Source organism: Mytilus trossulus, chromosome 1 (genome assembly GCF_036588685.1).
Source record: "Mytilus trossulus isolate FHL-02 chromosome 1, PNRI_Mtr1.1.1.hap1, whole genome shotgun sequence".
NCBI lineage: Eukaryota > Metazoa > Mollusca > Bivalvia > Mytilida > Mytilidae > Mytilus > Mytilus trossulus.
In genome coordinates, this window is record NC_086373.1 from 85,589,788 (window position 1) to 85,616,770 (window position 26,983).

At 32.0% G+C, this 26,983-nt stretch overlaps 1 protein-coding gene across 1 annotated transcript in view; it reads right to left on the reverse strand.

Annotated features, from left to right (window-relative positions):
- Positions 1–5,555: 5,555 nt before the first annotated feature.
- LOC134687860 (FAS-associated factor 1-like) overlaps positions 5,556–26,983 on the reverse strand; it is a 30,033-nt gene continuing 8,605 nt past the window's right edge. Inside the window, exons 9-18 of the mRNA XM_063548322.1 lie at positions 26,188–26,308; positions 25,683–25,746; positions 24,768–24,849; positions 23,935–24,089; positions 22,423–22,559; positions 21,765–21,853; positions 20,541–20,621; positions 10,148–10,237; positions 9,147–9,362; positions 5,556–7,075 (exon numbers count right to left, since the gene is read on the reverse strand). Of these exons, the coding sequence (XP_063404392.1) occupies positions 6,995–7,075; positions 9,147–9,362; positions 10,148–10,237; positions 20,541–20,621; positions 21,765–21,853; positions 22,423–22,559; positions 23,935–24,089; positions 24,768–24,849; positions 25,683–25,746; positions 26,188–26,308 (1,116 nt within the window). The 3' untranslated portion in view covers positions 5,556–6,994. The remainder of the gene's footprint in view (positions 7,076–9,146; positions 9,363–10,147; positions 10,238–20,540; positions 20,622–21,764; positions 21,854–22,422; positions 22,560–23,934; positions 24,090–24,767; positions 24,850–25,682; positions 25,747–26,187; positions 26,309–26,983) is intronic.

The window sequence follows — 26,983 nt, forward strand, 5'->3', positions numbered from 1 at the left end:
GTATACAAACGTAGTTGACTACGTATTGACGACAAACAATATTCCTACGACTTTTGCAATTTGGGAAATCTTAACTACTTGTCTTTAGAGATTTTCGGCGATTAAATATTTCATACATTTGTTCTTTGACATCTTAGCCAAAAGCTCAGGGGAGAATAAATTACATAAGGATTTCTAATGTGCTCTACTTCCTATGTGCAACTTAAAAACTTTTGGGAAAATCGACGATCTTTTAAGGTTTTTCTGGTCATATTTTTTGTAATCCAGAATGAAAAGTATGAAAAAACTGTCCAATAAGTTATAAATAATATAGTTGCCAGCTAGATGATAACAATGGCACATATTTCAGCATTTATTGGGTAGCACACAAATCCAGGGTGCTCGCATAAGGAGCTTAACTGCCTAAAAATCTATCCTAACCTTATATTGTTTTCAAAGGTACGCGTTCCGTCTGTGGAATCGAACCTTCCGGAAAATTTCATAGAGATCCATTCTCTTAAATTAAATTAAAGTTATTGTCCGGAAATCAAATGTGTCTTCGGTCCTCAATGCTCTTCAACTTCGTACTTTATTTGGCTTTTTTACTATTTTGGATTCGAGCGTCACTGATGAGTCTTTTGTAGACAAAACGCGCGTCTGGCGTATATACAAAATTTAGTCCTGGTATCCATGATGAGTTTATTTCGGACGACGCCGACGATCCGGCGACATAATACCATTATACGACGCAAAAATAATATTTGCGGTCGTATAAAAATTGCCTCTTGACCAATGGCATTAATTATTTCCTTAAATGCATTCACCAGAACTCTTGCTAGTGCTTGTTCATTACTTTTCACTAAACTTCTAGAGACATAACACAATAACTATTCAACAAAGCCTCTTCTTTCTACTATTTCATGTTAAGCATGTACTATTATTGTCTTTAATGCAATTACTTTACTCGATCGATTGTCTACACTGTCTTCTTGGAATGGTATATTTCTGACAATTTTCTCAAAAGAAAGAGTATTCCATTTCCAGTAACAACGAAAACACTTAATAGAGTCTATGAACAAATTTGATTCCAGCCCTTTAACAATTATAGGAAAATTGACTCGGCATTCACAAAAAAACAAAGTGGTAACTATAGTTCCTAACACATTTATACTATTCCATTTGCGGTTTCGAATTTTATTTCTATGATGGGCCAGACAGAAGTTCGGTAGCTTTCTTCTATTATGACGGTCTTCTAGCCCTAGTATTTATTGTCCATGTGGTTGGAGATCTTCTAGTTTATCGTCAACAACAATACCAGCTTTTCCTTTAACATCGATCACCTCGATATCCCATTCATCTTTCTCATTGTCCTGTATAAATTTAGATTTTTTCGACTTTTATAAATAATTTTGCCACCGTTTAGAAATTTTCCAAAGTGAAAAAATTACATTGTTCATGAATACTTTTGTTGTGACTTCTATTTGGTGCGTGTTAGAAACATCTTCATACAGTATTTGGCTTTTTTCGTCGACCTTGTTATCTTTTATAAGAACCATTTTTAGCTAGCATGGATTTCCATTCTTTTTCAGTTTGCCTTGGAGTTCGATGCTTTTGCTGAAACCATCCTCTTGTCCTCGATAACACAATCAAATGTGTATTGCAATTGTCACAAGGAACGCGATGAGTGAAGTAGGCTCGGTTACCATTCAGGAACAGCTTAGATCAAACCATGTTTAGGTGGGTTCTGTGTTGCTTGCCTTTTTATCGTTTTTCTTTTTTGCCAAGGAAATGTATGTTAGATTTCTTTTTCATATCTTTTGACTCTTGAACAATGAATCATGAAAATGAAGTCAAGCATTGAAAATATTGCCAGACAGAAATACACCTTACAATCTTTTCATATATCAAATACAGTTAATATCCTAACCACAAAAGCTTGATGTTGTCCAATGTTAAGTGAGTTTAAAAGAAGATATCTTCATATATTTAATCCTTTATTCATTATAGGTTGAACAAGAATGTGCCCACAGTACATGGATGCCCCATCCGTTATATCCTTTTATATGTTCAATGGACTGAGAAAATGGGGGAAATCTCTAATTTGCCATTCACATATCAGCACCAGATGCTCCGCAGGGCATAGCTTTATACGACCGCAGAAGTTGAACCCTGAACTGTTGGGGCAAATATGGACACAACATTCAAGCTGGATTCAGCTCTAAATTTTGATTGTGATTAAATAGTTGACACAGCATAGGTTTCTGACACAGAATGAATGTGTTCTAATGAACTTAAAATTTGTGTTTTCTCTTAGAGCAATTCACTATGCTGTTGAATATTAATCCTTTCAAAAAAATGTTTGAAGAAATTTTCTTTTTATTTATGAAATTTCAAATGAGGAAAATTGAACCCATTTTTTTCAATCCCATCCCCCTTTCCCTTATTCCAAAACTAATCTCAATTAAAATTTATAATGGAGTTTGCAACAATAACTACTCATTTAAATACATCATAAAATATTAAGATGTAAAAAAAAACTGCTTGTTTTCACTGAATGGTAAAGATTATTTTAATTTATCAGTTGGTAGTAAAAAGTGAATATATATTGTATATTGTATATAACAAAGATTTAAGTTGATTCTGGACAAAGAAAGATAACTCCAATTAAAAAAAAAATCTTGCTATTGCACAATATGGTGCAATTAGATATTTCTTGCTTACTATTCTGGACAAAGAAAGATAACTCTAATTAAAAAAAAAATGCTATTTCACAATATTGTGCAATTAGATATTTCGTGCCATTGCGCAATACTGTGCAATTGAAAAGACTTGCTATTGCACAATACTTAATATAATAATTTTAGATCCTGATTTGGACCAACTTGAAACTGGGCCCATAATCAAAATTCTAAGTGCATGTTTGGATTCAGCATATCAAAGAACTCAAAGATTTCAATTTTTGTTAAAATCAAACTAAGTTTAATTTTGGACCCTTTGGACTTTTATGTAGACCAATTTGAAAACAGGACCAAAAATGAAGAATCTACATACACAGTTAGATTTGGCATATCAAAGAACCCCATTTATTCAATTTTTGATGAAATCAAACAAAGTTTAATATTGGACCAACTTGAAAACTGGGCCAATAATCAAGAATCTAAGTACATTTTTAGATTCAGCATATCAAAGAACCCAACCGATTCATTTTTTGTCAAAATCAAACTAAGTTTAATTTTGGACCCTTTGGACCTTAATGTAGACCAATTGGAAAACGGGACCAAAAGTTAAGAATCTACATACACAGTTAGATTTGGCATATCAAAGAACCCCAATTATTCAATTATGAAATCAAACAAAGTTTAATTTTGGACCCTTTGGGCCCCTTTTTTCCTAAACTGTTGGGACCAAAACTCCCAAAATCAATACCAACCTTTCTTTCATGGTCATAAACCTTGTGTTTAAATTTCATAGATTTCTATTTACTTATACTAATGTTATGGTGCGAAAACCAAGAAAAATGCTTATTTGGGTCCCTTTTTGGCCCTTAATTCCTAAACTGTGGGGACCTGAACTCCCAAAATCAATACCAACCTTCCTTTTGTGGTCATAAACATTGTGTTTAAATTACATTGATTTCTTTTTTCTTAAACTAAAGTTATTGTGTGAAAACCAAGAATAATGCTCATTTGGGCCCTTTTTTGGCCCCTAATTCCTAAAATGTTGGGACCAAAACTCCCAAAATCAATACCAACCTTCCTTTTGTGGTCATATACCTTGTATTAAAATTTCATAGATTTCTATTCACTTTTACTAAAGTTAGAGTGCGAAAACTAAAAGTATTCGACGACGACGACGCCAACGTGATAGCAATATACCACGAACATTTTTTCAAATTTTGCGGTTGTATAAAAATTACCAGAAAGATCAAAACTTTCAATTTTTGAAAAAATAAGGTTTTTCTACCTCAGGAATAGATTAGCTTGGCAAAACTTTTAGGAATTTTTGGTCGTCAATGCTCTTCAATTTCGTACTCTATTTGGCCTTTTAAACCTTTTTTGATTCGAGCGTCACTGATGAGTCTTTTGAAGACGACACACGCGCCTTGCGTAAATATAAAATTTTAATCATGGTATCTATGATGAGTTTATTATCATAAGAAAATGTATACTAAGTTTCAAGTTGATTGGACTTCATCAAAAACTACTTCGACCAAAAACTTAAACCTGAAGCAGGACAGACGAATGATGGATTGAATGAACGAACAGACTAATGAACATACAAACAGACGCACAGACCAGAAAACATAATGCCCAAAAATGGGGCATAAAAATACAGGCAAAGTTTAGATGTTTGTGAAGTGTCCTATATTTTGACTGTAGTGGAACCTTAACAAATACAAGCTTTATACTATTAGTTTATGCCTTTACTGCTGCTACCAAGCATACCTGCCTCTCACATTCTGCAAAATGCATGGAAGATTAGACAATAATTATATTTACATTTTCATAAGCAACAGTACTAAAAGGTGCTCTAAAAGTGTTACCTGTTTTTATCAGATAGTTACACAAGGGGTCATATACTTCGTCTTGTTATTCCAATAGAAGGGTAAGGTAATCATTGTGTAGATTAAGTCAAGATCTGAATTACTTGTCATAAATTCAATAGTTTGCTTCTAATGTTACAAGAAATACAAGTTTGCTTTTAAATTTTAGAGGGTATGGTTACATTAGAGAACCTTTCACTATAATAAATGCTGAAATTTCTAACTTTGGGTTACATTATTTCAAAATCTGGTAAAATGAGCGCATGTCCATGGACTATTTACCAGAAAATTTATAGATTATATCAACAATTTTCATACTAACTTTTAAAATCAGAAGTGTGTGTAAACTATTGCTCTTACATCCCCGATTTTCATTTTGCATTTTTATTCACTGACAACTTACGATTGTGGGAATATAAAAATTGTATTTATCAAAATGTGTATAGTTGATTGAGAGAAATCATTTCCTAGCTAGTTAAGCTTTAAACAAACAAACCTGTTGTATTGGATTTAATTTAATAAAATTCTCAAAGAGTTTTCTACACATATCAATTTGTGTAGTGTGTAAAATAATAAATTAAAATATTTCTCATAGGCAGATATACATTTAGTTATAATTTATTCCTGCTCATCTGATTGATCAGGTCCATAACAGAAATCTTCCTTTCAGTTTTAGCTTTAGTGGTAAGCAATAATTAAAACCATTGATTTCAAGTTTGGTCTAGTTGCTTTTGAGATAAGCTGGTACTTATTGTTTACATTGAAGATCAAAGGATACACCTATAGAATGTTACATCACAGGTTTAAGTTCTTGGAATTCCTCTGTTAAAACTTTAGCTACTGAGGGACATTTATAGGGAATGGCAAGACTTAACTCAAGAGTAATTGTGTATTCTAAATATATGACAGACTTCTAAAAATCATTTTTAAAATGACTTGCATAAAATTGCATATACTTCAGCCCAGTCAAAACCTTTAAAACCATTCAGAACCCTACAGACCATGACCCTAACTTCTAACAATAATTCAAAAGTGAATTCTTTTCATTTTATTTATAAAACAACAAGTTCTTGCCATTTTAATACCATGACAATTTTGAAAACTATAGAGATCAGCTTTCAATCAATAAAAATAAAAGATTGAGTTACACAATATTACAGAGCAGAAAGCCTGTCTATACTGTTGTAAGCATGTACATGCCTTAAAACTCACAGTTTATAATACGTAAAATATATACACATTAAAACACAGCATGGCCAGCAGTCATACAATTAATTTTTTTAATAGTAAAGTAATGTTAAAATTTAAGAAAGATTTAGCTGACTTTAATGAATTGTTCAACTGGCATCAGTTTCAAGTTTTGGTTTTAGGTAATTTGTAGTCAAATCAACTAGAAACTTTGTACACATGTTTATTATGAGGTACACTTTTTAAATTATGTCAAATAAGGTTTTTGTGGTTCACAGAACACTGGAATTATCTCATTTATCTGAATTATTTTCTTCTCAACTGAAAATGTCTTTTATACAAATGTATATAAAAAAGTATGCTGAAGTGGACCTTCAAATTGAAATCATGTTTATTGTAAAATGTGAAATTTTCATGACTAGGATGAATTGGTAAAAAATAGCTCCTCCTGTAAAGGAAATCAGTTTTAGGACAAGAATAACAGAACTGAAACTTTCAAGAAATATTTGACTCTTAGATTCATAAAATATAAACTGCTAAAATGAACCACAATAGTGACATTATGGTATTAACAAATGTGGTAAATAGCTTCAGAAAAAAAGACTCAAATGAAAAATATGTTCACTTGTTAAGAGAATATATTCACCGGTCAACAGCTGATAATGGTTGTATCAAAATTACCTTTTCAAATCAGGTGATTTGCATTAAATAAAAAATATCTTATACTTAATCAACTTTATTCTTCAAACATTAAAATAAAAAGCTACCACTTACAACAGTCAAAATGATTTCCCTTTTCTCAAAGAAGGTTCATTCAATTTGTTATTTATTATTCCTTAAAAAATGAATCACAATACTCTAAAACAATTCACTGCTCTTTTACATGTGTCTCACTTTCAGCTTTAGAAAATAAAATAACATAAATAAGCGTGAATATACTCAAATTTAAGAATGCTGATTTTCCATGTGTTGGATTTTCAAACTTTGAGCAACACAAATAAATATAAATGTCCTTTTGTTGATTGTTTAATTTTATGGTTTTGTTGTTCCATGAACACAACAATGTCTAATTTTATATTGTATGAACAATACGTATATAAGAAGATTTGTACCAGCCCAGCAAATCTTTTTCATGCTGAAATATCAATAAAAAGAAAGATTGAGATACCCTTAGAGTATGGTATGTTGATGGGACACACCCTGCTGCTATTTCATAACAGTAGGACAAATAAATAATGAACATAAGGTTATCACAGACACAGAATGGGGGGTTAACATGCTTCTTTATCTTTCTTCTACCATTAATGTCTCCTGAGGGTAAAGTTTTAAATCTTGTAATGTTCTTTTATCATCTTCTTGTGAAATCTGAAAATAGAAAAAAGTTTAATGATTTAGAATACATCATTTGATTATTATAGTTTCTGATTGATGATTTTGGACATTTTGATTTATGCAAGTATCTTGTCTAGCTGATTATTTTGTTTTTGCTTCAACTATCTTGCTATCTATTTTCAGTCTTATGATAATACCCACAAAAAATATAAATAAATGGGGAATGTTGCATATAATATAAAGAAACAAGAGTGCACGCACTGAAATGTCTCGCCTTCTTTACTAATCATTGATATTATGTTGATAGTCCTAAATATAAAGCTTTATTACAACTGTCACATAAACCCAACATTAACCAAGATAGCTAAACAAAGACCAATGAACCATGCAAATGAGGTCAAGGTCAGCTGAACCATGCCAGTCAGACATATACAGCTAACAATGCTTCCATACAACAAATATAGTTGACCTATTACTTAAAGTTTAAGAAAAATAGACCAAAACACAAAAACTTAACACTGTGCAATGAACTGTGAAATTGAAGTCATGGTCAAATAAAACCTGCTGGATTGACATTAAGATCATAATATATTTCAGTACACCAAATATAGTTGACCTTTGGCATATAATATTAGATAAAAAGACCAAAACTTAAAAAAATAACTTTTGACCACTGAACCATGAAAATGAGGTCAAGGTCAGATGACATTTACCCACTAGACATGTACACCTTACAATCATTCCATACAACAAATATAGTAGACCTATTGCATAAAGTATGAGAAAAACAGACCAAAACACAAAAACTTAACTATAACCACTGAACCATGAAAATGAGGTCAAGGTCAGGTGACACCTGCCAGTTGGACATGTACACCATACAGTCCTTCCATACACCAAATATCCTAGCCCTATTGCTTATAGTATCTGAGATATGGACTTGACCACCAAAACTTAACCTTGTTTACTGATCCATGAAATGAGGTTGAGGTCAAGTGAAAACTGTCTGACGGGCATGAGGACCTTGCAAGGTACGCACATACCAAATATAGTTATCCTATTACTTATTATAAGAGAGAATTCAACATTACAAAAATTCTGAACTTTTTTTTCAAGTGGTCACTGAACCATGAAAATGAGGTCAAGGACATTGGACATGTGACTGACGGAAACTTCGTAACATGAGGCATCTATATACACAGTATGAAGCATCCAGGTCTTTCACCTTCTAAAATATAAACCTTTTAAGAAGTGAGCTAACACCGCCGCCGCCGTAGCCGCTGCCGGATCACTATCCCTATGTCGAGCTTTCTGCAACAAAAGTTGCAGGCTCGACAATAAAGGGACATAACTACAGAACAGTAAATGTGATGCTACCCAAATTTGAACTTCATCTGAGTTTTTGAGTAATGATTTATATACTGTGTACAAGTCTTATAACATTTGGTTGAGGCTAATTAAAGTAAGAGAATAGAATTCAGCATTTTCCCACTTGTAAAGGAGCATAACTCTAGAACAGTTAAATTGACACCACCAATTCAAACTAGATTTGTATTTTGTTGTATTAAACAAGCATTGTGGATAAGTTTCATAACATTTGGTTGTGGCAAACTAAAGTAAGAGAATGGAAAGGAAAAAAAAATTTAGCCATTTTTATGTTTATAAACAGGCATAACTCAAGAACAGTAAAAGTGACACCACCAAAATTCAAAAATTGTATTTAGTGGTAAGAAGCATTGTGAATAAGTTTCATAACACTTCGTTGAGGCAAAGTAAAATCAGGAGAAACCAAATTTTTTGCAATCAGGGACATAACTGTAGAGCGGATAAAATGATGCAACCAAAGTTCAAGCTTGTTCTGTGTTTCTTGGCAATATACATTGTGCATAAGTTACATAACAATTAGTTGAGACATACTAAAGTAAGAGAACAGAAACCAATTTTGGTAGGTACATGGGGACAAACCCAGACAAGGGTAAAACTTTAAATATGCCCCCACTGCCACGGTAATGGTATAAAAATTGCACTTTGTTAAATATAAAAATTGCTGGTTCACCTGTACCCCAAAAATCACCTAAAATTACCATTTTGAAATGTAACTTACATCTTTTCTTGGGAAAGTGGTTAACAGTTTATATCCCTCTGTATTGAAGCCTTTTGACGTAACATAATAAATAAGGTGTTTTAATGGTTCCTCAGCTCTGAATCTCCGAGATAATGTCTCCCCATCTGGTGTTCGTATCCGTAACACTGTTATAGGATCTTTACAGTCTGGACTTGGTTCATCTGGCATAGCAATTTCTGCTGATAACATAAGAGCCTGAAAAAACATTTCATTGAATTTAATTTCCAACAATTACATGTATTTTTCATTAGAATCTGTAATTTAGATTGCTTGACAAAAGATTGTGGGCAATCCAATGACAAATTTTATTTGTGTATAAAACACAAACAGCTGTGAGTCTGTGACTATACATGCTCTCCATGGGTAAGTTGTAACAATGTTAAAATAATGCATTAAAAAAACCCCAAAAAACATTGATTTAAGTGGTACCTAACACTACAGGGAGATAACTCTGTAAAGTCAGCTAAACGTTTTATTTACGTTGTGTTGTAAGTGGAATACCAAGCTTCTCAATGATCACAATTAGTGTTTGTCAAACTGCTATATAACCAGTGTAAATTTTCTGACAAAACGGTTGGTTCAAAATATTTGAAATTTTTATATTTTTGTTAAAGGGTCAAAGTAAATACATTGTCAAAATTTTATGAAAATTAAACGAGCCAAATTAATTTTAGTGAAAGTGTTGGCTACCACCTTAACTCACTTGTAAGATGAAATGGTGTACAGTATATGGTATGGTATAAAAAAAAAAACCAGAAGGATAGTATTACCATGAGTACAATTTATTCAAATAACATCAAAATGACATGTTATATCATATATTCACTTTTTGAATGATGAGATACACTGTACTAGCCTGAACTTCTAAGACGGCATGCATTACTAGTTTGTGCTGCACACTGATCAGCAGAAAAGTAGGAGTGGAAGTACTTGTAAGTTAATATATGAAAAATTTACTTCAACTCAAATCTTTTTCTTACTTCTTGTTTCTGTTCTTCCTCTATTTTTTGTCGTTGTTCTTCAGCCTGTTTTTTCATCTCCTCTTCTCTTTCAAGTTTTAATGCTTCAGCCTAAAAGTTTAAATAAATAAAACTCTAAAACTAACGAAAAAGAAGATCTACAGTGTCATACAAAACACAAAAGAAATAAATGATATGATTTGTGTGTCTACATCATATAACCATCATCAGTAATGATTGGGACCAGAAATACAAAATTATAAAGTATTTGAGAGTCAACTTTGCCTGAAGCAGTTGTCACCTTAGTTTTAGCTCAACAACAAGAATTTGTCCATTGAACACGGATGCCCAACTCGCCTATTTTCTTTATTCATTGTTGTGAAATTGCAGTCAAAACTCTAATTTGGCATTAAAATAAGAATGATCTTATCATAGGGAACTTGTGTGCCAAGTTTCAAGTTGATTAGACTCAACTGAATAAAAAAACTACCTTGACCAAAAACTTACACCTGATCGGAACGAATGGACGCACATACAGAAAAACAAACAGCCCTAGGTGACAAATAAAAGTTGCAAACAATTTTTTTTATTCAAATCCTTCCATATTACAGGAAATGGCTTCCTACTGAGGAGATGGTTCCTTTGCTCACCATAAGTAGCAAGCAATATAAAAGTTATTTTGTTGTGCAGTTTCTGAGAAAAATGAGACAACAAATTCTAAGTGAAAAATACAAAGTATAGGCAAACAGGAAGAAAGTACTGCACAGATGCAAATAGCACTCATGACTATCATGATGCAGGAAAATAGGTGCTATGTCAATAACTCAACTACTAATGAAAAACTGATAAGGACTTATGTGAATATACAGTATACACAATGTGTGCAGGAAAGAAACAGTTTAACACCCTCATAAAAGGTAATAAATATGTCAAAAAACAACAAATAATGAAACACTGACATCTTCACGTGTGATTATACATTACACACAATGTATTTCTGCTATTTTCCATCCTTGCTTGTAACAAATGAATCAAATTGAAACAGGGCCATCGTTGGTGATTTCAGGTAATAACCTTTACCAGCCATGTCATTTGAAATCTATTGAATAAAGCAAATAGGTATTTCTGAGTGAATCATCCACAAGGCAACAACTCCTGAACAGTTAAATTGAAAATCTTTCAAATTAACCATTATCTTCATTTTGTTATGTGGAACAATACATTAAAATTTCATAAAAGATTAGATCAAGCATTTTCAAGTCATCACATGTATCAACATAAAGTGCCATTTCCCATTTAATCAAGGACCATATCCTGAAAGATCAAAAGATCAAAATAATAAGAATAAGCTTGATTTCTGTTTTCTCATCATAACTGGATTTGAAATCAACAAAATCAACATATTATTAGGTGTGAAATATATATTGTTTTTTCTAAATGAATAAAATGCTCTGTAAAATTCAGCTTGATACGACTGCAGAGGTTGAAACCCTATACAGTTGGGCAAGTATGGACACTACATTCAAGCTTGGTACAGGTCTGATATTGGATTGTGATTTAAAATCATTTCAATTGACACAGCATAGTTTTTTTGACACAGAATGATTGTGGTCAAAGAACTCAAAAATTTAGGTTTGACTTTTACCTATTATGGTTCAATATCCAAAATTTAAATACTCTGTCACACCAAGAATTTACTTTATTTATAGATGGACAATACTAGTTTTTTAAAGGGTCCCCTCATCAGAACTTATCTGACCACAGATGAATTATCACGTTGTGATTACTTAAACGCCGTCACATGGTGATCCCTTATAAAACTGTATGGGGTTAGTAAGTTTCATATGGGGTCCATGACGCGTTAATGGCGACATCATCTGTTAATGTTGTTGTGTTTCACTGTTTATTTTTCAACAAAACACCACAGAAAAAGTCCAGCGTCTGATAAATTCGTTATACATTGAACTACTGACTCCCTACGGATCCTAATGGATCCGTAGGGTGTCAGTAGCAAACCATATAACTTATAATATAAAACATATTGTTCTTAAAATTAATTCACACAGAATAACAAATAAACCTACCACAAAGTTCTTAAAAAAAAATTACAATCAAAGAGCTGAAAGCTCTGAAGAAAAATGACGCCACTGTCTCTAATATTGGGATAGTTTTTATGCAAGTCTTGATTTTCACATACCGTAATTAGTTTAACAATGCAACATGTCTCGTAAGCATATAATTGATATTCATATATGTGTGTGTGTGAAGTGAAGGTGCCAACTGGCTGGTTTTTTTTTTAAGACAAATGAATAGGTCAAGACTACCTGAATTGTACAAATAAATACCGTAGAAAGGCTTCTATATTTCTCACTGGTACATAGGCTGAATCCGGGTCCGTTCGCGCCCCCATTCACGTTTGCGCCAACTCATGTTCGCCCCCTTTCACTTTCACACCCTACATGTTCGCAACTAATCTTAATTGGTTTTGTGTTTAATAACTCTGTAAGCAAGTGTTTTCTTATAAGTATAATTGTTGTCATTGTCTCAAAATAAAGTGAGACAGCATTTTTTTTTTGTGTTGAATAAATCTTAATCATGTTTTGGATAGCGTATTGTTAAAGATAATAATAATCCTTTCTAAATAAAGTGTTATTTTGTCAATGTTTTATTTAGCGTTGAATAACTCTTAATCATGTTTTGGTTAGTGTATTGCTATACTTTGTTTCATTGACCTCTTTCATAATGAAGTGAGATTCTGACTAATTTTTTTTCTGTGTGTTGAATAAATTTTATCATGTTTTGGTTATAATAGTGGATTGCTATATTTTGGTTCCTATATTTTATTGTTTCGTTGTTTCAGATCAAAGGGCTTAAAAACAATTATCTTTTGTGTTTTTCCTTTAAAATCTTCAATGTTTTACTCATACCAAGCTATAAATACATTCAGTATTTACACCAAAGCAATTTAAAACAACAATCATGATTTTCCAATTATTCAACTTGAATTTGAATTAAAATTGGGCGCGAATGAGTAGAGTGCGAACGGACCTTGGGTGTGAACGTGCGAGGTGCGAAAGTGTATTGGGCGCAAACAGACCTGATACCACATAGTCTGAACCCCCTTCTCCCACAAAATATGAAGTAAATTAAAAACAAATTGTTCAGAGAACAATTGAAGTCTTTCCACTAGAAAAGATCTATTTTTATATTGAAATATGAAAAATCAGTTTAAAATGTTAGTTCCTATGGCTTTATGACGTCCGATTAACCTATGACCTTGACCTCAATTTCAAGGTCACAAACCATGGACCTTGAATCAAAATATCCTAGGTCTTTAATATGTTTCGTTAATGAGTACTACCACTTGACGCGTAATTTTAAATGTAAGATGGGCAAAAACTCCCTTTTATTGTATGCGCAGCCTTTCAACCAAAATATACAAAAATGTTTCTTTTTGTAACCTCATAGGGTTGCAAAAGCGTTGACCGTGTGCACATTTTTAGAATGAAGCGCTTCGCTTACGCGCTTCATACAAAAAGTACTTCGGTCAACGCTTTTACCCCTCAATGAATTTACAAAAAACCAGATGCTCCGCAGGGCATAGCTTTATACGACCGCAGAGGTTGAACCCTGAACAGTTGGGGCAAGTATGGACACAACATTCAAGCTGGAGTCCGCTCTAAATTTGGATTGTGATTAAATAGTTGACACAGCATAGGTTTCTGACACAGAATGAATGTATTCAAATGAACTTAAAATTTTTGTTTTCTCTTAGAGCAATTCACTATGCTGTTGAATATTAATCCTCTCAAAAAAATGTTTGAAGAAATTTTCTTTTTATTTATGAAATTTCAAATGAGAACCAGATGCTCCGCAGGGCGTAGCTTTATACGACCGCAGAGGTTGAACCCTGAACGGTTGGGGCAAGTATGGACACAACATTCAAGCTGGATTCCGCTCTAAATTTGGATTGTGATTAAATAGTTGACACAGCATAGGTTTCTGACACAGAATGAATGTATTCAAATGAACTTAAAATTTTTGTTTTCTCTTAGAGCAATTCACTATGCTGTTGAATATTAATCCTCTCAAAAAAATGTTTGAAGAAATTTTCTTTTTATTTATGAAATTTCAAATGAGAAAAATTTAACCCAATTTTTTATTCACATCCCCCTTTCCCTTATTCCAAAACTAATTTCAATTAAAATATTCTAATGGAGTTTGCAACAATTACTACTCATTTAAATACATGATGTAAAAAACTGCTTGTTATCACTGAATGGTAAAGATTATTTAAATTTATCAGTTGGTAGTAAAAAGTGAATATACATTGTATATTGTATATAACAAAGATTTAAGTTGATTCTGGACAAAGAAAGATAACTCCAATTAAAAAAAATTCTTGCAGATATTTCTTGCTTACTATACTGGACAAAGAAAGATAACTCTTAATTAAAAAAATATTTGCTATTTCACAATATTGTGAAATTAGATATTTCTTGCCATTGCACAATACTGTGCAATTGAAAAGACTTGCTATTGCACAATACTTAATATAATGATTTTAGATCCTGATTTGGACCAACTTGAAAACTGGGCCCATAATCAAAAATCTAAGTACATGTTTAGATTCAGCATATCAAAGAGGCCCAAGAATTTAATTTTTGTTAAAATCAAACTTAGTTTAATTTTGGACCCTTTGCACTTTAATTTAGACCAATTTTAAAACTGGACCAAAATTAAGAATCTACATACACAGTTAGATTTGGCATATCAAAGAACCCCAATTATTCAATTTTTGATGAAATCAAACAATGTTTAATTTTGGACCTCGATTTGGGCCAACTTGAAAACTGGGCCAATAATCAAAAATCTAAGTACATATTTAGATTCAGCATATCAAAGAACCCCAAGGTTTCAATTTTTGTTAAAATCAAACTTAGTTTAATTTTGGACCCTTTGGACCTTAATGTAGACCAATTTGAAAACGGGACCAAAAATTAAGAATCTACATACACAGTTAGATTCGGCATATTAAAGAACCCCAATTATTCAATTTTGATGAAATCAAACAAAGTTTAATTTTGGACCCTTTGGGGCCCCTTTTTCCTTAACTGTTGGGACCAAAACTTCCAAAATCAATACCAACCTTCCTTTTATTGTCATAAACCTTGTGTTTAAATTTCATAGATTTCTATTTACTTATACTAACGCTATGGTGCGAAAACCAAGAAAAATGCTTATTTGGGTCCCTTTTTGGCCCCTAATTCCTAAACTGTTGGGACCGAAACTCCCAAAATCAATCCCAACCTTTATTTTGTGGTAATAAACCTTGTGTCAAATTTTCATAGATTTCTATTAACTTAAACTAAAGTTATAGTGCGAAAACCAAGAAAATGCTTATTTGGGCCCTTTTTGGCCCCTAATTCCTAAAATGTTGGGACCAAAACTCCCAAAATCAATACCAGCCTTCCTTTTATGGTCATAAACCTTGTGTTAAAATTTCATAGATTTCTATTCACTTTTACTAAAGTTAGAGTGCGAAAACTAAAAGTATTCGGACGACGACGACGACGACGACGACGCCGACGACGACGACGACGCCAACGTGATAGCAATATACGACGAAAATTTTTTCAAAATTTGCGGTCGTATAAAAATTGAACCCAATTTTTTAATCACATCCCCCTTTCCCTTATTCCAAAACTAATTTCAATTAAGATATTCTAATGGAGTTTGCAACAATAACTACTCATTTAAATACATCATAAAATATTAAGATGTAAAAAAACTGCTTGTTATCACTGAATGGTAAAGATTATTTAAATTTATCAGTTGGTAGTAAAAAGTGAATATACATTGTATATTGTATATAACGAAGATTTAAGTTGATTCTGGACAAAGAAAGATAACTCCAATTAAAAAAAATTCTTGCAGATATTTCTTGCTTACTTTACTGGACAAAGAAAGATAACTCTTAATTAAAAAAAAATTTGCTATTTCACAATATTGTGAAATAAGATATTTCTTGCCATTGCACAATACTGTGCAATTGAAAAGACTTGCTATTGCACAATACTTAATATAATAATTTTAGATCCTGATTTGGACCAACTTGAAAACTGGGCCCATAATCAAAAATCTAAGTACATGTTTAGATTCAGCATATCAAAGAGGCCCAAGAATTTGATTTTTGTTAAAATCAAACTTAGTTTAATTTTGGACCCTTTGCACTTTAATTTAGACCAATTTTAAAACTGGACCAAAAATTAAGAATCTACATACACAGTTAGATTTGGCATATCAAAGAACCCCAATTATTCAATTTTTGATGAAATCAAACAATGTTTAATTTTGGACCTCGATTTGGGCCAACTTGAAAACTGGGCCAATAATCAAAAATCTAAGTACATTTTTAGATTCAGCATATCAAAGAACCCCAAGGTTTCAATTTTTGTTAAAATCAAACTAAGTTTAATTTTGGACCCTTTGGACCTTAATGTAGACCAATTTGAAAACGGGACCAAAAATTAAGAATCTACATACACAGTTAGATTCAGCATATTAAAGAACCACAATTATTCAATTTTGATGAAATCAAACAAAGTTTAATTTTGGACCCTTTGGGCCCCTTTTTCCTTAACTGTTGGGACCAAAACTCCCAAAATCAATACCAACCTTCCTTTTATAGTCATAAACCTTGTGTTTAAATTTCATGGATTTCTATTTACTTATACTAACGCTATGGTGCGAAAACCAAGAAAAATGCTTATTTGGGTCCCTTTTTGGCCCCTAATTTCTAAACTGTTGGGACCGAAACTCCCAAAATCAATACCAACCTTCCTTTTGTGGTCATAAACATTGTGTTTAAATTTCATTGATTTCTATTTACTTTAACTAAAGTTATTGTGCGAAAACCAAGAATAATGCTTATTTGGGCCCTTTTTTGGCCCCTAATTCCTAAACTGTTGAAACCAAAACTCCCAAAATCAATCCCATCCTTTCTTTTGAGGTCATAAACCTTGTGTCAAAATTTCATAGATTTCTATTAACTTAAACTAAAGTTATAGTGCGAAAACCAAGAAAATGCTTATTTGGGCCCTTTTTGGCCCCTACTTCCTAAAATATTGGGACCAAAACTCCCAAAATCAATACCAGCCTTCCTTTTATGGTCATAAACCTTGTGTTAAAATTTCATAGATTGCTATTCACTTTTACTAAAGTTAGAGTGCGAAAACTAAAAGTATTCGGACGACGACGACGCCAACGTGATAGCAATATACGACGAAATTTTTTTCAAAATTTGCTGCCGTATAAAAAGCATTCAATACTTAAATGCAGTTGTAAATTTTTAAAGCAAAAAGAGTTTATACTAACTTTCACTTTTTTGGATGTTCATGTACATTTTGTATGTATTTATTTTTCTCAACTACATGAATTTTTTGGTGTATTTTTAATGATATATATGAGTAGTCCAAATAATTATTACGTCTGGCAAGGCTTTTTAAATTTTATTCTGGGACCCCTTCCTATGACCACAAGGCTATGTTAATTTTTTTCTGGGACGCCTTCTTAGGAAGCCTTCCTACGAACGTCTTAGGAAGGCGTCCCAGAAAAAAATAAAATAGCCTTGTCAGACGTCATTTTTATTTGGACTAATACATGAGATATTGGATATTTTTATGCAATTAAACCATTATTTAACCAGTTGAGTCTTTTACAGGATTGTTTGTTTAATGCTGTTTAAACATTACTGAAAAAAACCACCTTAAATTTGCTAATTATTTGGCATGAAAGTTTGATTTATTGAAAGGGACTCATAGTTTTCCATTTAATTTTAATAATTGTCTAATGGTTAAAACAATAGCTTCGTGGTTTACTTTTATACACAACAACATATTCACTTTGGTTTCGTTGTTTACCTAATATTCACTATGTACTTGGTAACAGTTATTAATTAATTGAATAGAAAATATTATAATAAATATTATTGGAAGCCGAATTGATGTCAAATAGGTGCCGATTTGACTAGATGCCAATTTAACCAGGTGCCGACTTGACTTGTACGTTTCAATTCCTATGCGATGTTTGCGGTATTTTCTTGAGAAAACCTATTTTCCATCATCAAAGAGAAGAAGAAACTGCTTGAAATGATTCCCAAACGCTTCGTGATTGTTAAAATAAGTTTAATTCACTCAAAAAACAATTTTAAAACTTGCGATGTTTAAACAGGAAGTTTCAAAAACACGTGTAAAAGAAGAAATTAACCGGTGAGAGTGGAAATCCGTACATAACATATATCACTATAGTACGACTTTTAAAGCAAAACAGTTTCATCCTTTTGTAAAACAGTCTTTAATATACCTATCACATTAATGTTTGAAGGGTCATAAGCTTATTCAAACCATATAAGTCGGTATGAAACACCAAAACGGAATGATAATAACCGATTACGTTTTGTAGTTTACAAAATTCTGGACTGGTTCCTGTCAAACTACAACACTTTGTTCGACTGTAGTGGAATACAAACAGAAACCAGTTAGTTTGTAAACTGGTTCCTGGCTGATTACTACACAATGCTCATGCATAATGATAACACAAGCACATTCCAGTTTGTATTGAAATTAGTAAATACGAAACCAAGCGCGGTAGGCAGAGAAATCAGGTCGGCAGTTATGGAACAATGACTGCGTCATTTTCCAAAAAATCTTTAAAACTTGCCTATAATAATTATTGATCAAACTTTTTGTAAAATGAACAGTTAATTTAAAAGTATATTTAAACATAATTTCTCATTTTAGAATTTGATACTATATCTATTTTTAAACCAGAATCTAATAACAATGAATTTGGATTGTGATTAAATATTTAACATAGCATAGATTTTGGACACAGAATGAATGTTGTTTAAGCAAAATTCACCATATCAAAAACAGAGAGAATTCAATATTTTATTATTCAAACAAAACTAGAGGCTCTAAAGAGCCTGTGTCTCTCACCTTGGTATATGTGAATATTAACAAAGGAAGCAGATGGATTCATGACAAAATTGTGTTTTGGTGATGGTGATGTGTTTGTAAATCTTACTTTACTAAACAGTCTTGCTGCTTACAATTATCTCTATCTATAATGAACTTGGCCCAGTAATTTCAGTGGAAATGTTAATAAAAATTTACAAATTTTATGAAAATTGTTAAAAATTGACTATAAAGGTCAATAACTCCTTCGGGGTCAATTGACCATTTCGGTCATGGTGACTTATTTACAGATCTTACTTTTCTGAACATTATTGCTGTTTACAGTTTATCTTTATCTATAATAATATTCAAGATAATAACCAAAAACAACAAAATTTCCTGAAAATTACCGATTCACGGGCAGCAACACAACAACAGGTTGTCAGATTCATCTAAAAATTACAGGGCAGATACATATTGATCTGATAAACAATTTTACCCCAAGTCATATTTGCTCTAAAAACGTGGTGGCCATCTTTGTTGGTTGACCGGGTCACCCCACACATTTTTTAAACAAGATACCCAAAAGATGATTGATGCCAAGTTTGGATTAATTCGGCCCAGTGGTTTCAGAGGAGAAGATTTTTGTAAAAGATAACTAAGATTTATGAAAAATGGTTAAAAATTGACTATAAAGGGCAATAACTCCTAAAGGGGTCAACTGACCATTTCGGTCATGTTGACTTATTTGTAAATCTTACTTTGCTGAACATTATTGCTGTTTACAGTTTATCTTTATCTATAATAATATTCAAGATAATAACCAAAAACAGCAAAATTTCCTTAAAATTACCGATTCACAGGCAGCAACCCTACAACAGGTTGTCAGATTCATCTGAAAATTTCAGGACAGATAGATATTGATCTGATAAACAATTTTACCCCATGTCAGATTTGCTCTAAATGCTTTGGTTTTTGAGTTATAAGCCAAAATCTGCATTTGACACCTATGTTCTATTTTTAGCCGTGGCGGACATCTTGGTTGGTTGACCGGGTCACGCCACACATTTTATAAACTAGATACCCCAATGATGAGTGTGGCCAAGTTTGGCTTAATTAGGCCCAGTAGTTTCAGAGGAGAAGATTTTTGTAAAAGCTAACGACGACGCCGGACGACGACGCCGGACGACGACGCCGGACGACGACGCCAAGTGATGGGAAAAGCTCACTGTGCCCTTTGGGCCAGGTGAGCTAAAAAGTTTAATGTTGTTCCCTAATGACTTCAATATTAAACAATTTGATAACAGGTCAAAAATCCAAAATGTATTTACTTATTCTAGATTCAGCATATTCAAAAACCTCAATAAATCAAACAAAGACCCCTATTTGGACCAAATTGAAAACTATGCCACCAAATTTTTTGTGGTTGTATAAAAGTAAGTATCAAATGCATTTACTTTAGCTTTATCTGCAGCTAATGACTCCTGGAAAGCTGTTTCTTGTTCTTTCCTGATCATCTCTCTTGCATCTCTTTCTGACTAAAATTACAAGCATAATTTAACATAGTAACTGAGTAGACTTTGTGTTTTGTCATGTCTGTGTAGGAGTTTGTGTCATGTATAAATACTCCAGGTGCAGGAATTTCTTGCTGCATTGGAGACCTGTTGGTGACCTTCTGCAGTTGTTTTTTCTATGGTCGGGTTGTTGTCTCTTTGACACATTACCCATTTTTTGCTTTACCTACATTTAATTTTGTATAAGTGCTTTTAAATAACTTTTTGGCTTACAAATAGGTCATTTTTTTTGTGTATTTACTTTTGGCTTGAAATTATTTGTATGTAGTTAGTAAAGTTTTGTTTGGCCATCATTTCTGTTTGCATGTTTTTCTTCAGATTTATAATATTTAAATTTGCATGTTTACTTTTTGTTGACTGATCCTTATTAAACTCACTGATTTGCTATTTAACTTTTGTTTATTTATTTACTTTGTAGGAGCTATATTTTGCTCTATATGTTGACTTTTGGTGGACAAATATTTTGCTAAATATTTTGACTTTTGGAAGTGTTCTCCCCAGGGCCATTTAGCATCATGGTAATTTGATGCTATTTGAATAGGTTTACTTATACTGGCGATTCATTCCTTTTGGTGGGTATCAATTTTCATGGATTGAGGGTTTTTTTGTGAATATTTGATTACATGGTTTTCCAATCACTTCATACAAAGCCAATAGATAATTTGTTATTAGTTGATCATTTGAATTTTTTATTCACCTGTACCCACGAAACCCACAAAAACAGGTATCCAACACATAATGATTAATCCTCAGTTGATTATATTATGGATGTGATGCTATAAATTTAAGAAACAAGATGATATTTTAAGTTTTCCTGCTAATCAGGGTGATAAATAAGATCATAGATGTTAGGGATATTTTGTTCTACATGTTTACTTTTGGTGGACCAATATTTTGCTCTATATGTCAACCAACTATTGGAAAACAGTTGTACTACATGTACTTCTTTGTTGGACCTACAATTAGTTCTGTATGTTTACTATTAATTGACAGATCATTTGATAACTTATAATCTTAGTATGCTTAATTTTAGTTTTATACTATAATTCATTTTACATTTGACCTTTCAGGAATGAATTGATTAACCTTTGTAATTATGTTTCTTACCTCTTCTTCTATCTCCCCTGTTAGCTGTTGATTAAATACCTCTACTACATGTATTAACCTAGTCATTAATTCATCTAATGTCACTGAACCTAAAAATAAATTTATATTTATAAGTAAATGTTTTAGATCATTGATAAGTGTGTCAATATACAACTTGTTACAAGACTTCTAATTCAGCTGAATATATTTCTGTTATAAGTACTATTCATTCAACTACCAAACAATTTTGGCACCAGATTTGTGTTTAAAAATAATTCATAAATCGTAGCAGCCCTGCTCACCACAATATTCAAGTAAAAAAATAATTCCGAAGCACAAGCTCATAATTATAGTGCACTATTTCTAATCTGCCATGCAGTGTGACTGCTACAAAATGGTCTTGCTCTTTCTACGTAAAGATTAATGAGACCAGTCTCTTTTTGCTCATGCCACAAACAAATTGGTGAAAGATGTTGAAATGCTTCCTATACATTATGTAGCCAAACTAAGTTTTATAAAAGATTATAAGCTACTGTTTATCTATTTAAAGTCTTAAATTAAGCTTTCAATGGTTTTTGTTTAAATTATTTTTTATATCTTAATAAATAATGTAATCTCAATTATTCATTTGTGTAAGAATTTAACAAACAATTTCAATATATCAATGACCTTCACTTACCTTGTATGACATCAACTACTTCATTGGATGACCTTGACCTTGAGATTATATATAAAACAGGAAGTTGATCAGGTCTGTAATTGCGAATCTGTGTTGATGCAATACTACCAAAATGTCTTTTTGCTAAGGTTATTAATCTGTAAAAATATGTTTTAACTTTACATGATGTACTTCACTATATGATAACAAAATAGTAATGGTCACATTAGAAGCCCATTCAGTGATGAGCGGAAAGGATTGTAAATTCATCTAGTGTTGAGGGTAGCCTACAAAAGCTTAGCTTTTCAGGGCCATCAATATTTCATAGAAAGAGTCTACCTTTGTTATTTATACTGTGCATTCTAAACAGATATATCATGTTAAGGAGAGGGAGAGGTATTTGTGAAAAATACCAGTCAAGAGAATGTTAAATTTCGGGAGCTGTAAGGCAGGGAAATTCATTCTCAAGAACATGCTACATCTGTTTAATTACACCGAATATTAATGTTTAAAGATGCATTGATGATCGTGACATTACAAGTGTCCATTTAGATAGAGTATTTTTTGGCAAATACCACGGCTGAGAGGGTAAAAAAGGCATATCCTTTTGGCAAATATAACAGTAAATATGTGAAAAATACACTGGCTATATCAACCAATCAAAATCCAGGGTTCTTACATAAGGTGTAATTATTTAAGAAGCAAAATAATTCTCCAATGTAAGTGTTTTGATAATCTACTGCTACAGTAAAGTTTGTGCATCTTTACAAGGTAACTTGAAGATATTCAATGATAGTCAACCTTATTTCACTGCCCCCTTCACCTTTAAAGATTGACAATTTCGAATAGTCTTCATCTTTGGGTAGCCATAACTGTATTGTACAGCACTGAAATTATATACAACATAATTGAAGTTTTAGAAATTTTTAATCTGATAGAAATTGTCATGTCCTGTGATTATATATGAGCAAATTCTTTGATTCAACTAACTGGAGAAATAGGGGAATATCATTTTTTAAAAGGGAAACCATTGACTCCAGCCTCCAGGTTTGTAAACATACTATGGATTCATTAATATTCGTTGGATACCAATTTTTGTGCATTTCGTGGGTACAGGAGAACCATGAATAAAATGTTCAACGAATTAAAATTATTTCTAAAGTAATGTATGCACACTCTGCCGAAACCAGGAAATTAGATATCCACGAAAATGCAAGTTTTCCTCAATCCATGGAAATTGGTATCCACGAAAATAAATGAATCCACAGTAAACAAAATTCCAACCAGTCACCAACCTAACTCTTTTATAATCCAGTCTTTAAACAAAGCAGACAGATTTAAAAATTCCATGGAATATTTTTTTTTTTCCTGTATGGTTACGGTTTCATCATCAAAATGCTTTCTTTGATTCAGTAATGATTCAAATCCTGACTCCATGTGTCAAATTTTATACCTTTCATTATATGTTTATCATATAAAATTGTCTTGTTCCACAAAGATAAGACCTATATGTGATTTATCATTCATATGTACCTTGCATTATTTGTTTCTAATGAGAGATCCCAGGCCCATGTAACAAAATTATTACTGAGATAATTAACTATACTGTCACTACACAACACTTGTGAGCAGAACACATTAGATAAAATACTGTTGTCATGATGTAGATATATGGCTAATAACTTTCTCTGAAAAGAAAAAAGAAAACATCAACACATAGTTTTTAAATATTTGCAATATGTACAGTAAGATAAAGAAATCAATTCCTATCAAGAGATATTTTGATAAAAAAAATTATGGTGAAATATTCACTCCTTTAAACAGTCAAAAATTATTTAAACCCAGTGTTCTGAGGGTATTGCATGTGTGATACAATGTTATCTTCCTGCAAGAACATTGAATTAGTTAACATTTATCAGGGAAGTCTGAAAAAAATCAATATTTCAAAGCAATATATGGTAACTTTAGGCCAAAATGTGCACAAAAATGTCTCCACAACAATGAACTCAAACTTAATATTTAGCTTCCTATATTTTCGTATTGTTATGAAAATATACCTAATATCAAATCAACAGATAGAAGAATAACATAATAAGAGTCTTGTATTGCTGAACTGTGAAAAATTGATATAACAACCAATGCTAAAACAACGGTTATCAAAATGTCATTGACATACCACAAGTATTTCCCTTTCACTGACCTAATATTAAAATAACTCACACAATTGTTGTTACTACGGTGCCTTTCTCTCTGGAAACAGCTCACCTCATTTTATCTCAAAACAAAAACTTAATAGTACAGCGATATGAATTTATTTAAAAAAAACAACATCTGGCCATACATAAAATGTAAAATAAACAACTTACATCTTTTGCTCTCCCTTGTAAAGCTTCTTTTAATGCATTTTCTAGGGTTCCAACAAAAAATACTGGATGATTTTCTCCATATCTGTAAAAAATAAATACAAAGTCTTATCTTTACAGACAAAATGACATTAACATTACCCTGTAAGACCAACAGAGGCAAAATAAACATTATTCAACTTCTATTTTCACTGATTTTTACATTAATATTAATGATAGAAAGTTATTTTTAAAAATGCATATTCTTGAAGAGAAATGGTAATGCGATATGAATATAAACCATGCCTTGTACTAGGAGAGAAGCTGATACTTATTTTAAATGTGCTAGTTAACAAAGAAGCAGTCTGCAGGAATTCATGTTACCTAAACTGGAATAATTCGGACTACTGGGCAAACCAATCTTGTATGTAACTTCAAATGCTGAATGCTTAGTGGGAAAGCAGCAAATATGAATTTTAATTTCTTTAATTTGAACAAGGTAAACCAACACCTGAAGTGGTTATCATGCGGTTGGGAAATAGTGGGTGTATCATGTTGACCATATTAAACTCTTACCATGTGGTAATTGATGGGTGTTGTTGTCTTTGTTGTTGTTTTATCATAAAATTTCTTTAGTATGACCCTGTTCTAAATCAAACTCATGACCTCCAACACTTGAGTCAAATATCCTATCCAAATCATGAGACCAATGAGGTCATTAATATTGATTATATGTTTCCTTTTCATAAACAATTTTGTCCTGATTATATGTCATATCTGAACTTTATATGAGGTGTCTTGACTAAAAATGAACCACAGAACACACACAAAAATCACATTTTCACTGATATTTAAGCGTATTTTGAAATCCCTTCATAAAAAAAGTTTTCTTTTTATTCCTCTTTTCCTAGAATGTTTGTTTTATTACAAAAATCATACCTTTCACGAAATTCTCTAGTAAAATGTTCTAAAGCTTCTGTTTCATCTTTGACAGTTTCAGGTACTGAAATGTATTACTCGTATATATATATATAAATCTTTTTTTAGGCAAACAAAGGAATAGACCTGTATAAATTATTTATGTACCAATTACATTCTTTCAACAAATATAGGAACATCCAGAATGTTTTACCAGTCAGAATAGTTATAATATAATAGTAAATAAATAATAGATGTTTTGTCAATACTGAAATGCCAGCAATTTGTCACAATTACCATGATCTGAAAGAAACTGCAGGCCAATAGACAAGTTATAAAATTTCTCTTTTATTAGCTGAAACCAGATTGCAGTGAATAAAGGACATTTAGCATCTTTCTATATATTTTAATTTATATTTGTTGGTGTGATTGGGTTGCTGCCAAACTGCAATTTACTCCTTTCCTACTTTTTTGTACATATGTAAGTTTCAAACTAACAGTTCATGACCTACTCAAATGAACTTACTTAACGCTGTCATTTTGCGTGTCATTGAGTCTTCTGATTCAAACATGTCATCATCAGGTTCTGTATGAAATGAACAACTTTGATAATCTTCTTCATCGTCACTTATATCTGCTATAACATCCTGAAACAAATATATAAGAAGGGTAAACTTGTGTATTCTTTTGTCATCTATTGAACAATTCAAATAGAAATCCCAGCTATAAGTATTCAGTAAAAAGAAAGCTATTGTTCCATGTATCTGAAAATGCATCACAGTATAGCATGCTCACATGAAGTTTGAGACTAAATTTCAGAAGGCTTTTATTTGTACTTACTGAAAAAAAGTTTGATTTGTACTTCTTGAAAAAAACAAGAATGTGTCCATAGTACACAGATGCCCCACTCGCACTTATCATTTTCTATGTAGAGTGGACCGTGAAATTGGGGTAAAAACTCTAATTTGGCATTTAAATTAGAAAGCTAATATCAAAGGGAACATGTATACTAAGTTTCAAGTGGATTGAACTTCAACTTCATGAAAAACTACCTTAACCAAAAACATTCACCTGAAACGAACGAACAGATAGACTGACAAATGGACGACCGCACAGACGAGAAAACATAATGCCCCTCTACTATCGTAGGTGGGGCATAAAAAAATGGCAAACATTTCAAGGGTAAGACTGACAGAACAAAGGATTGAAAGACATAATACAGTAAAAGTCCTTATTTAAAAGAATGGATGGAATTTTGAAATAATAAACATGATTATTGAACAAAAATAAAGGTATTTCAATGTTTACATATACTTAAAGGT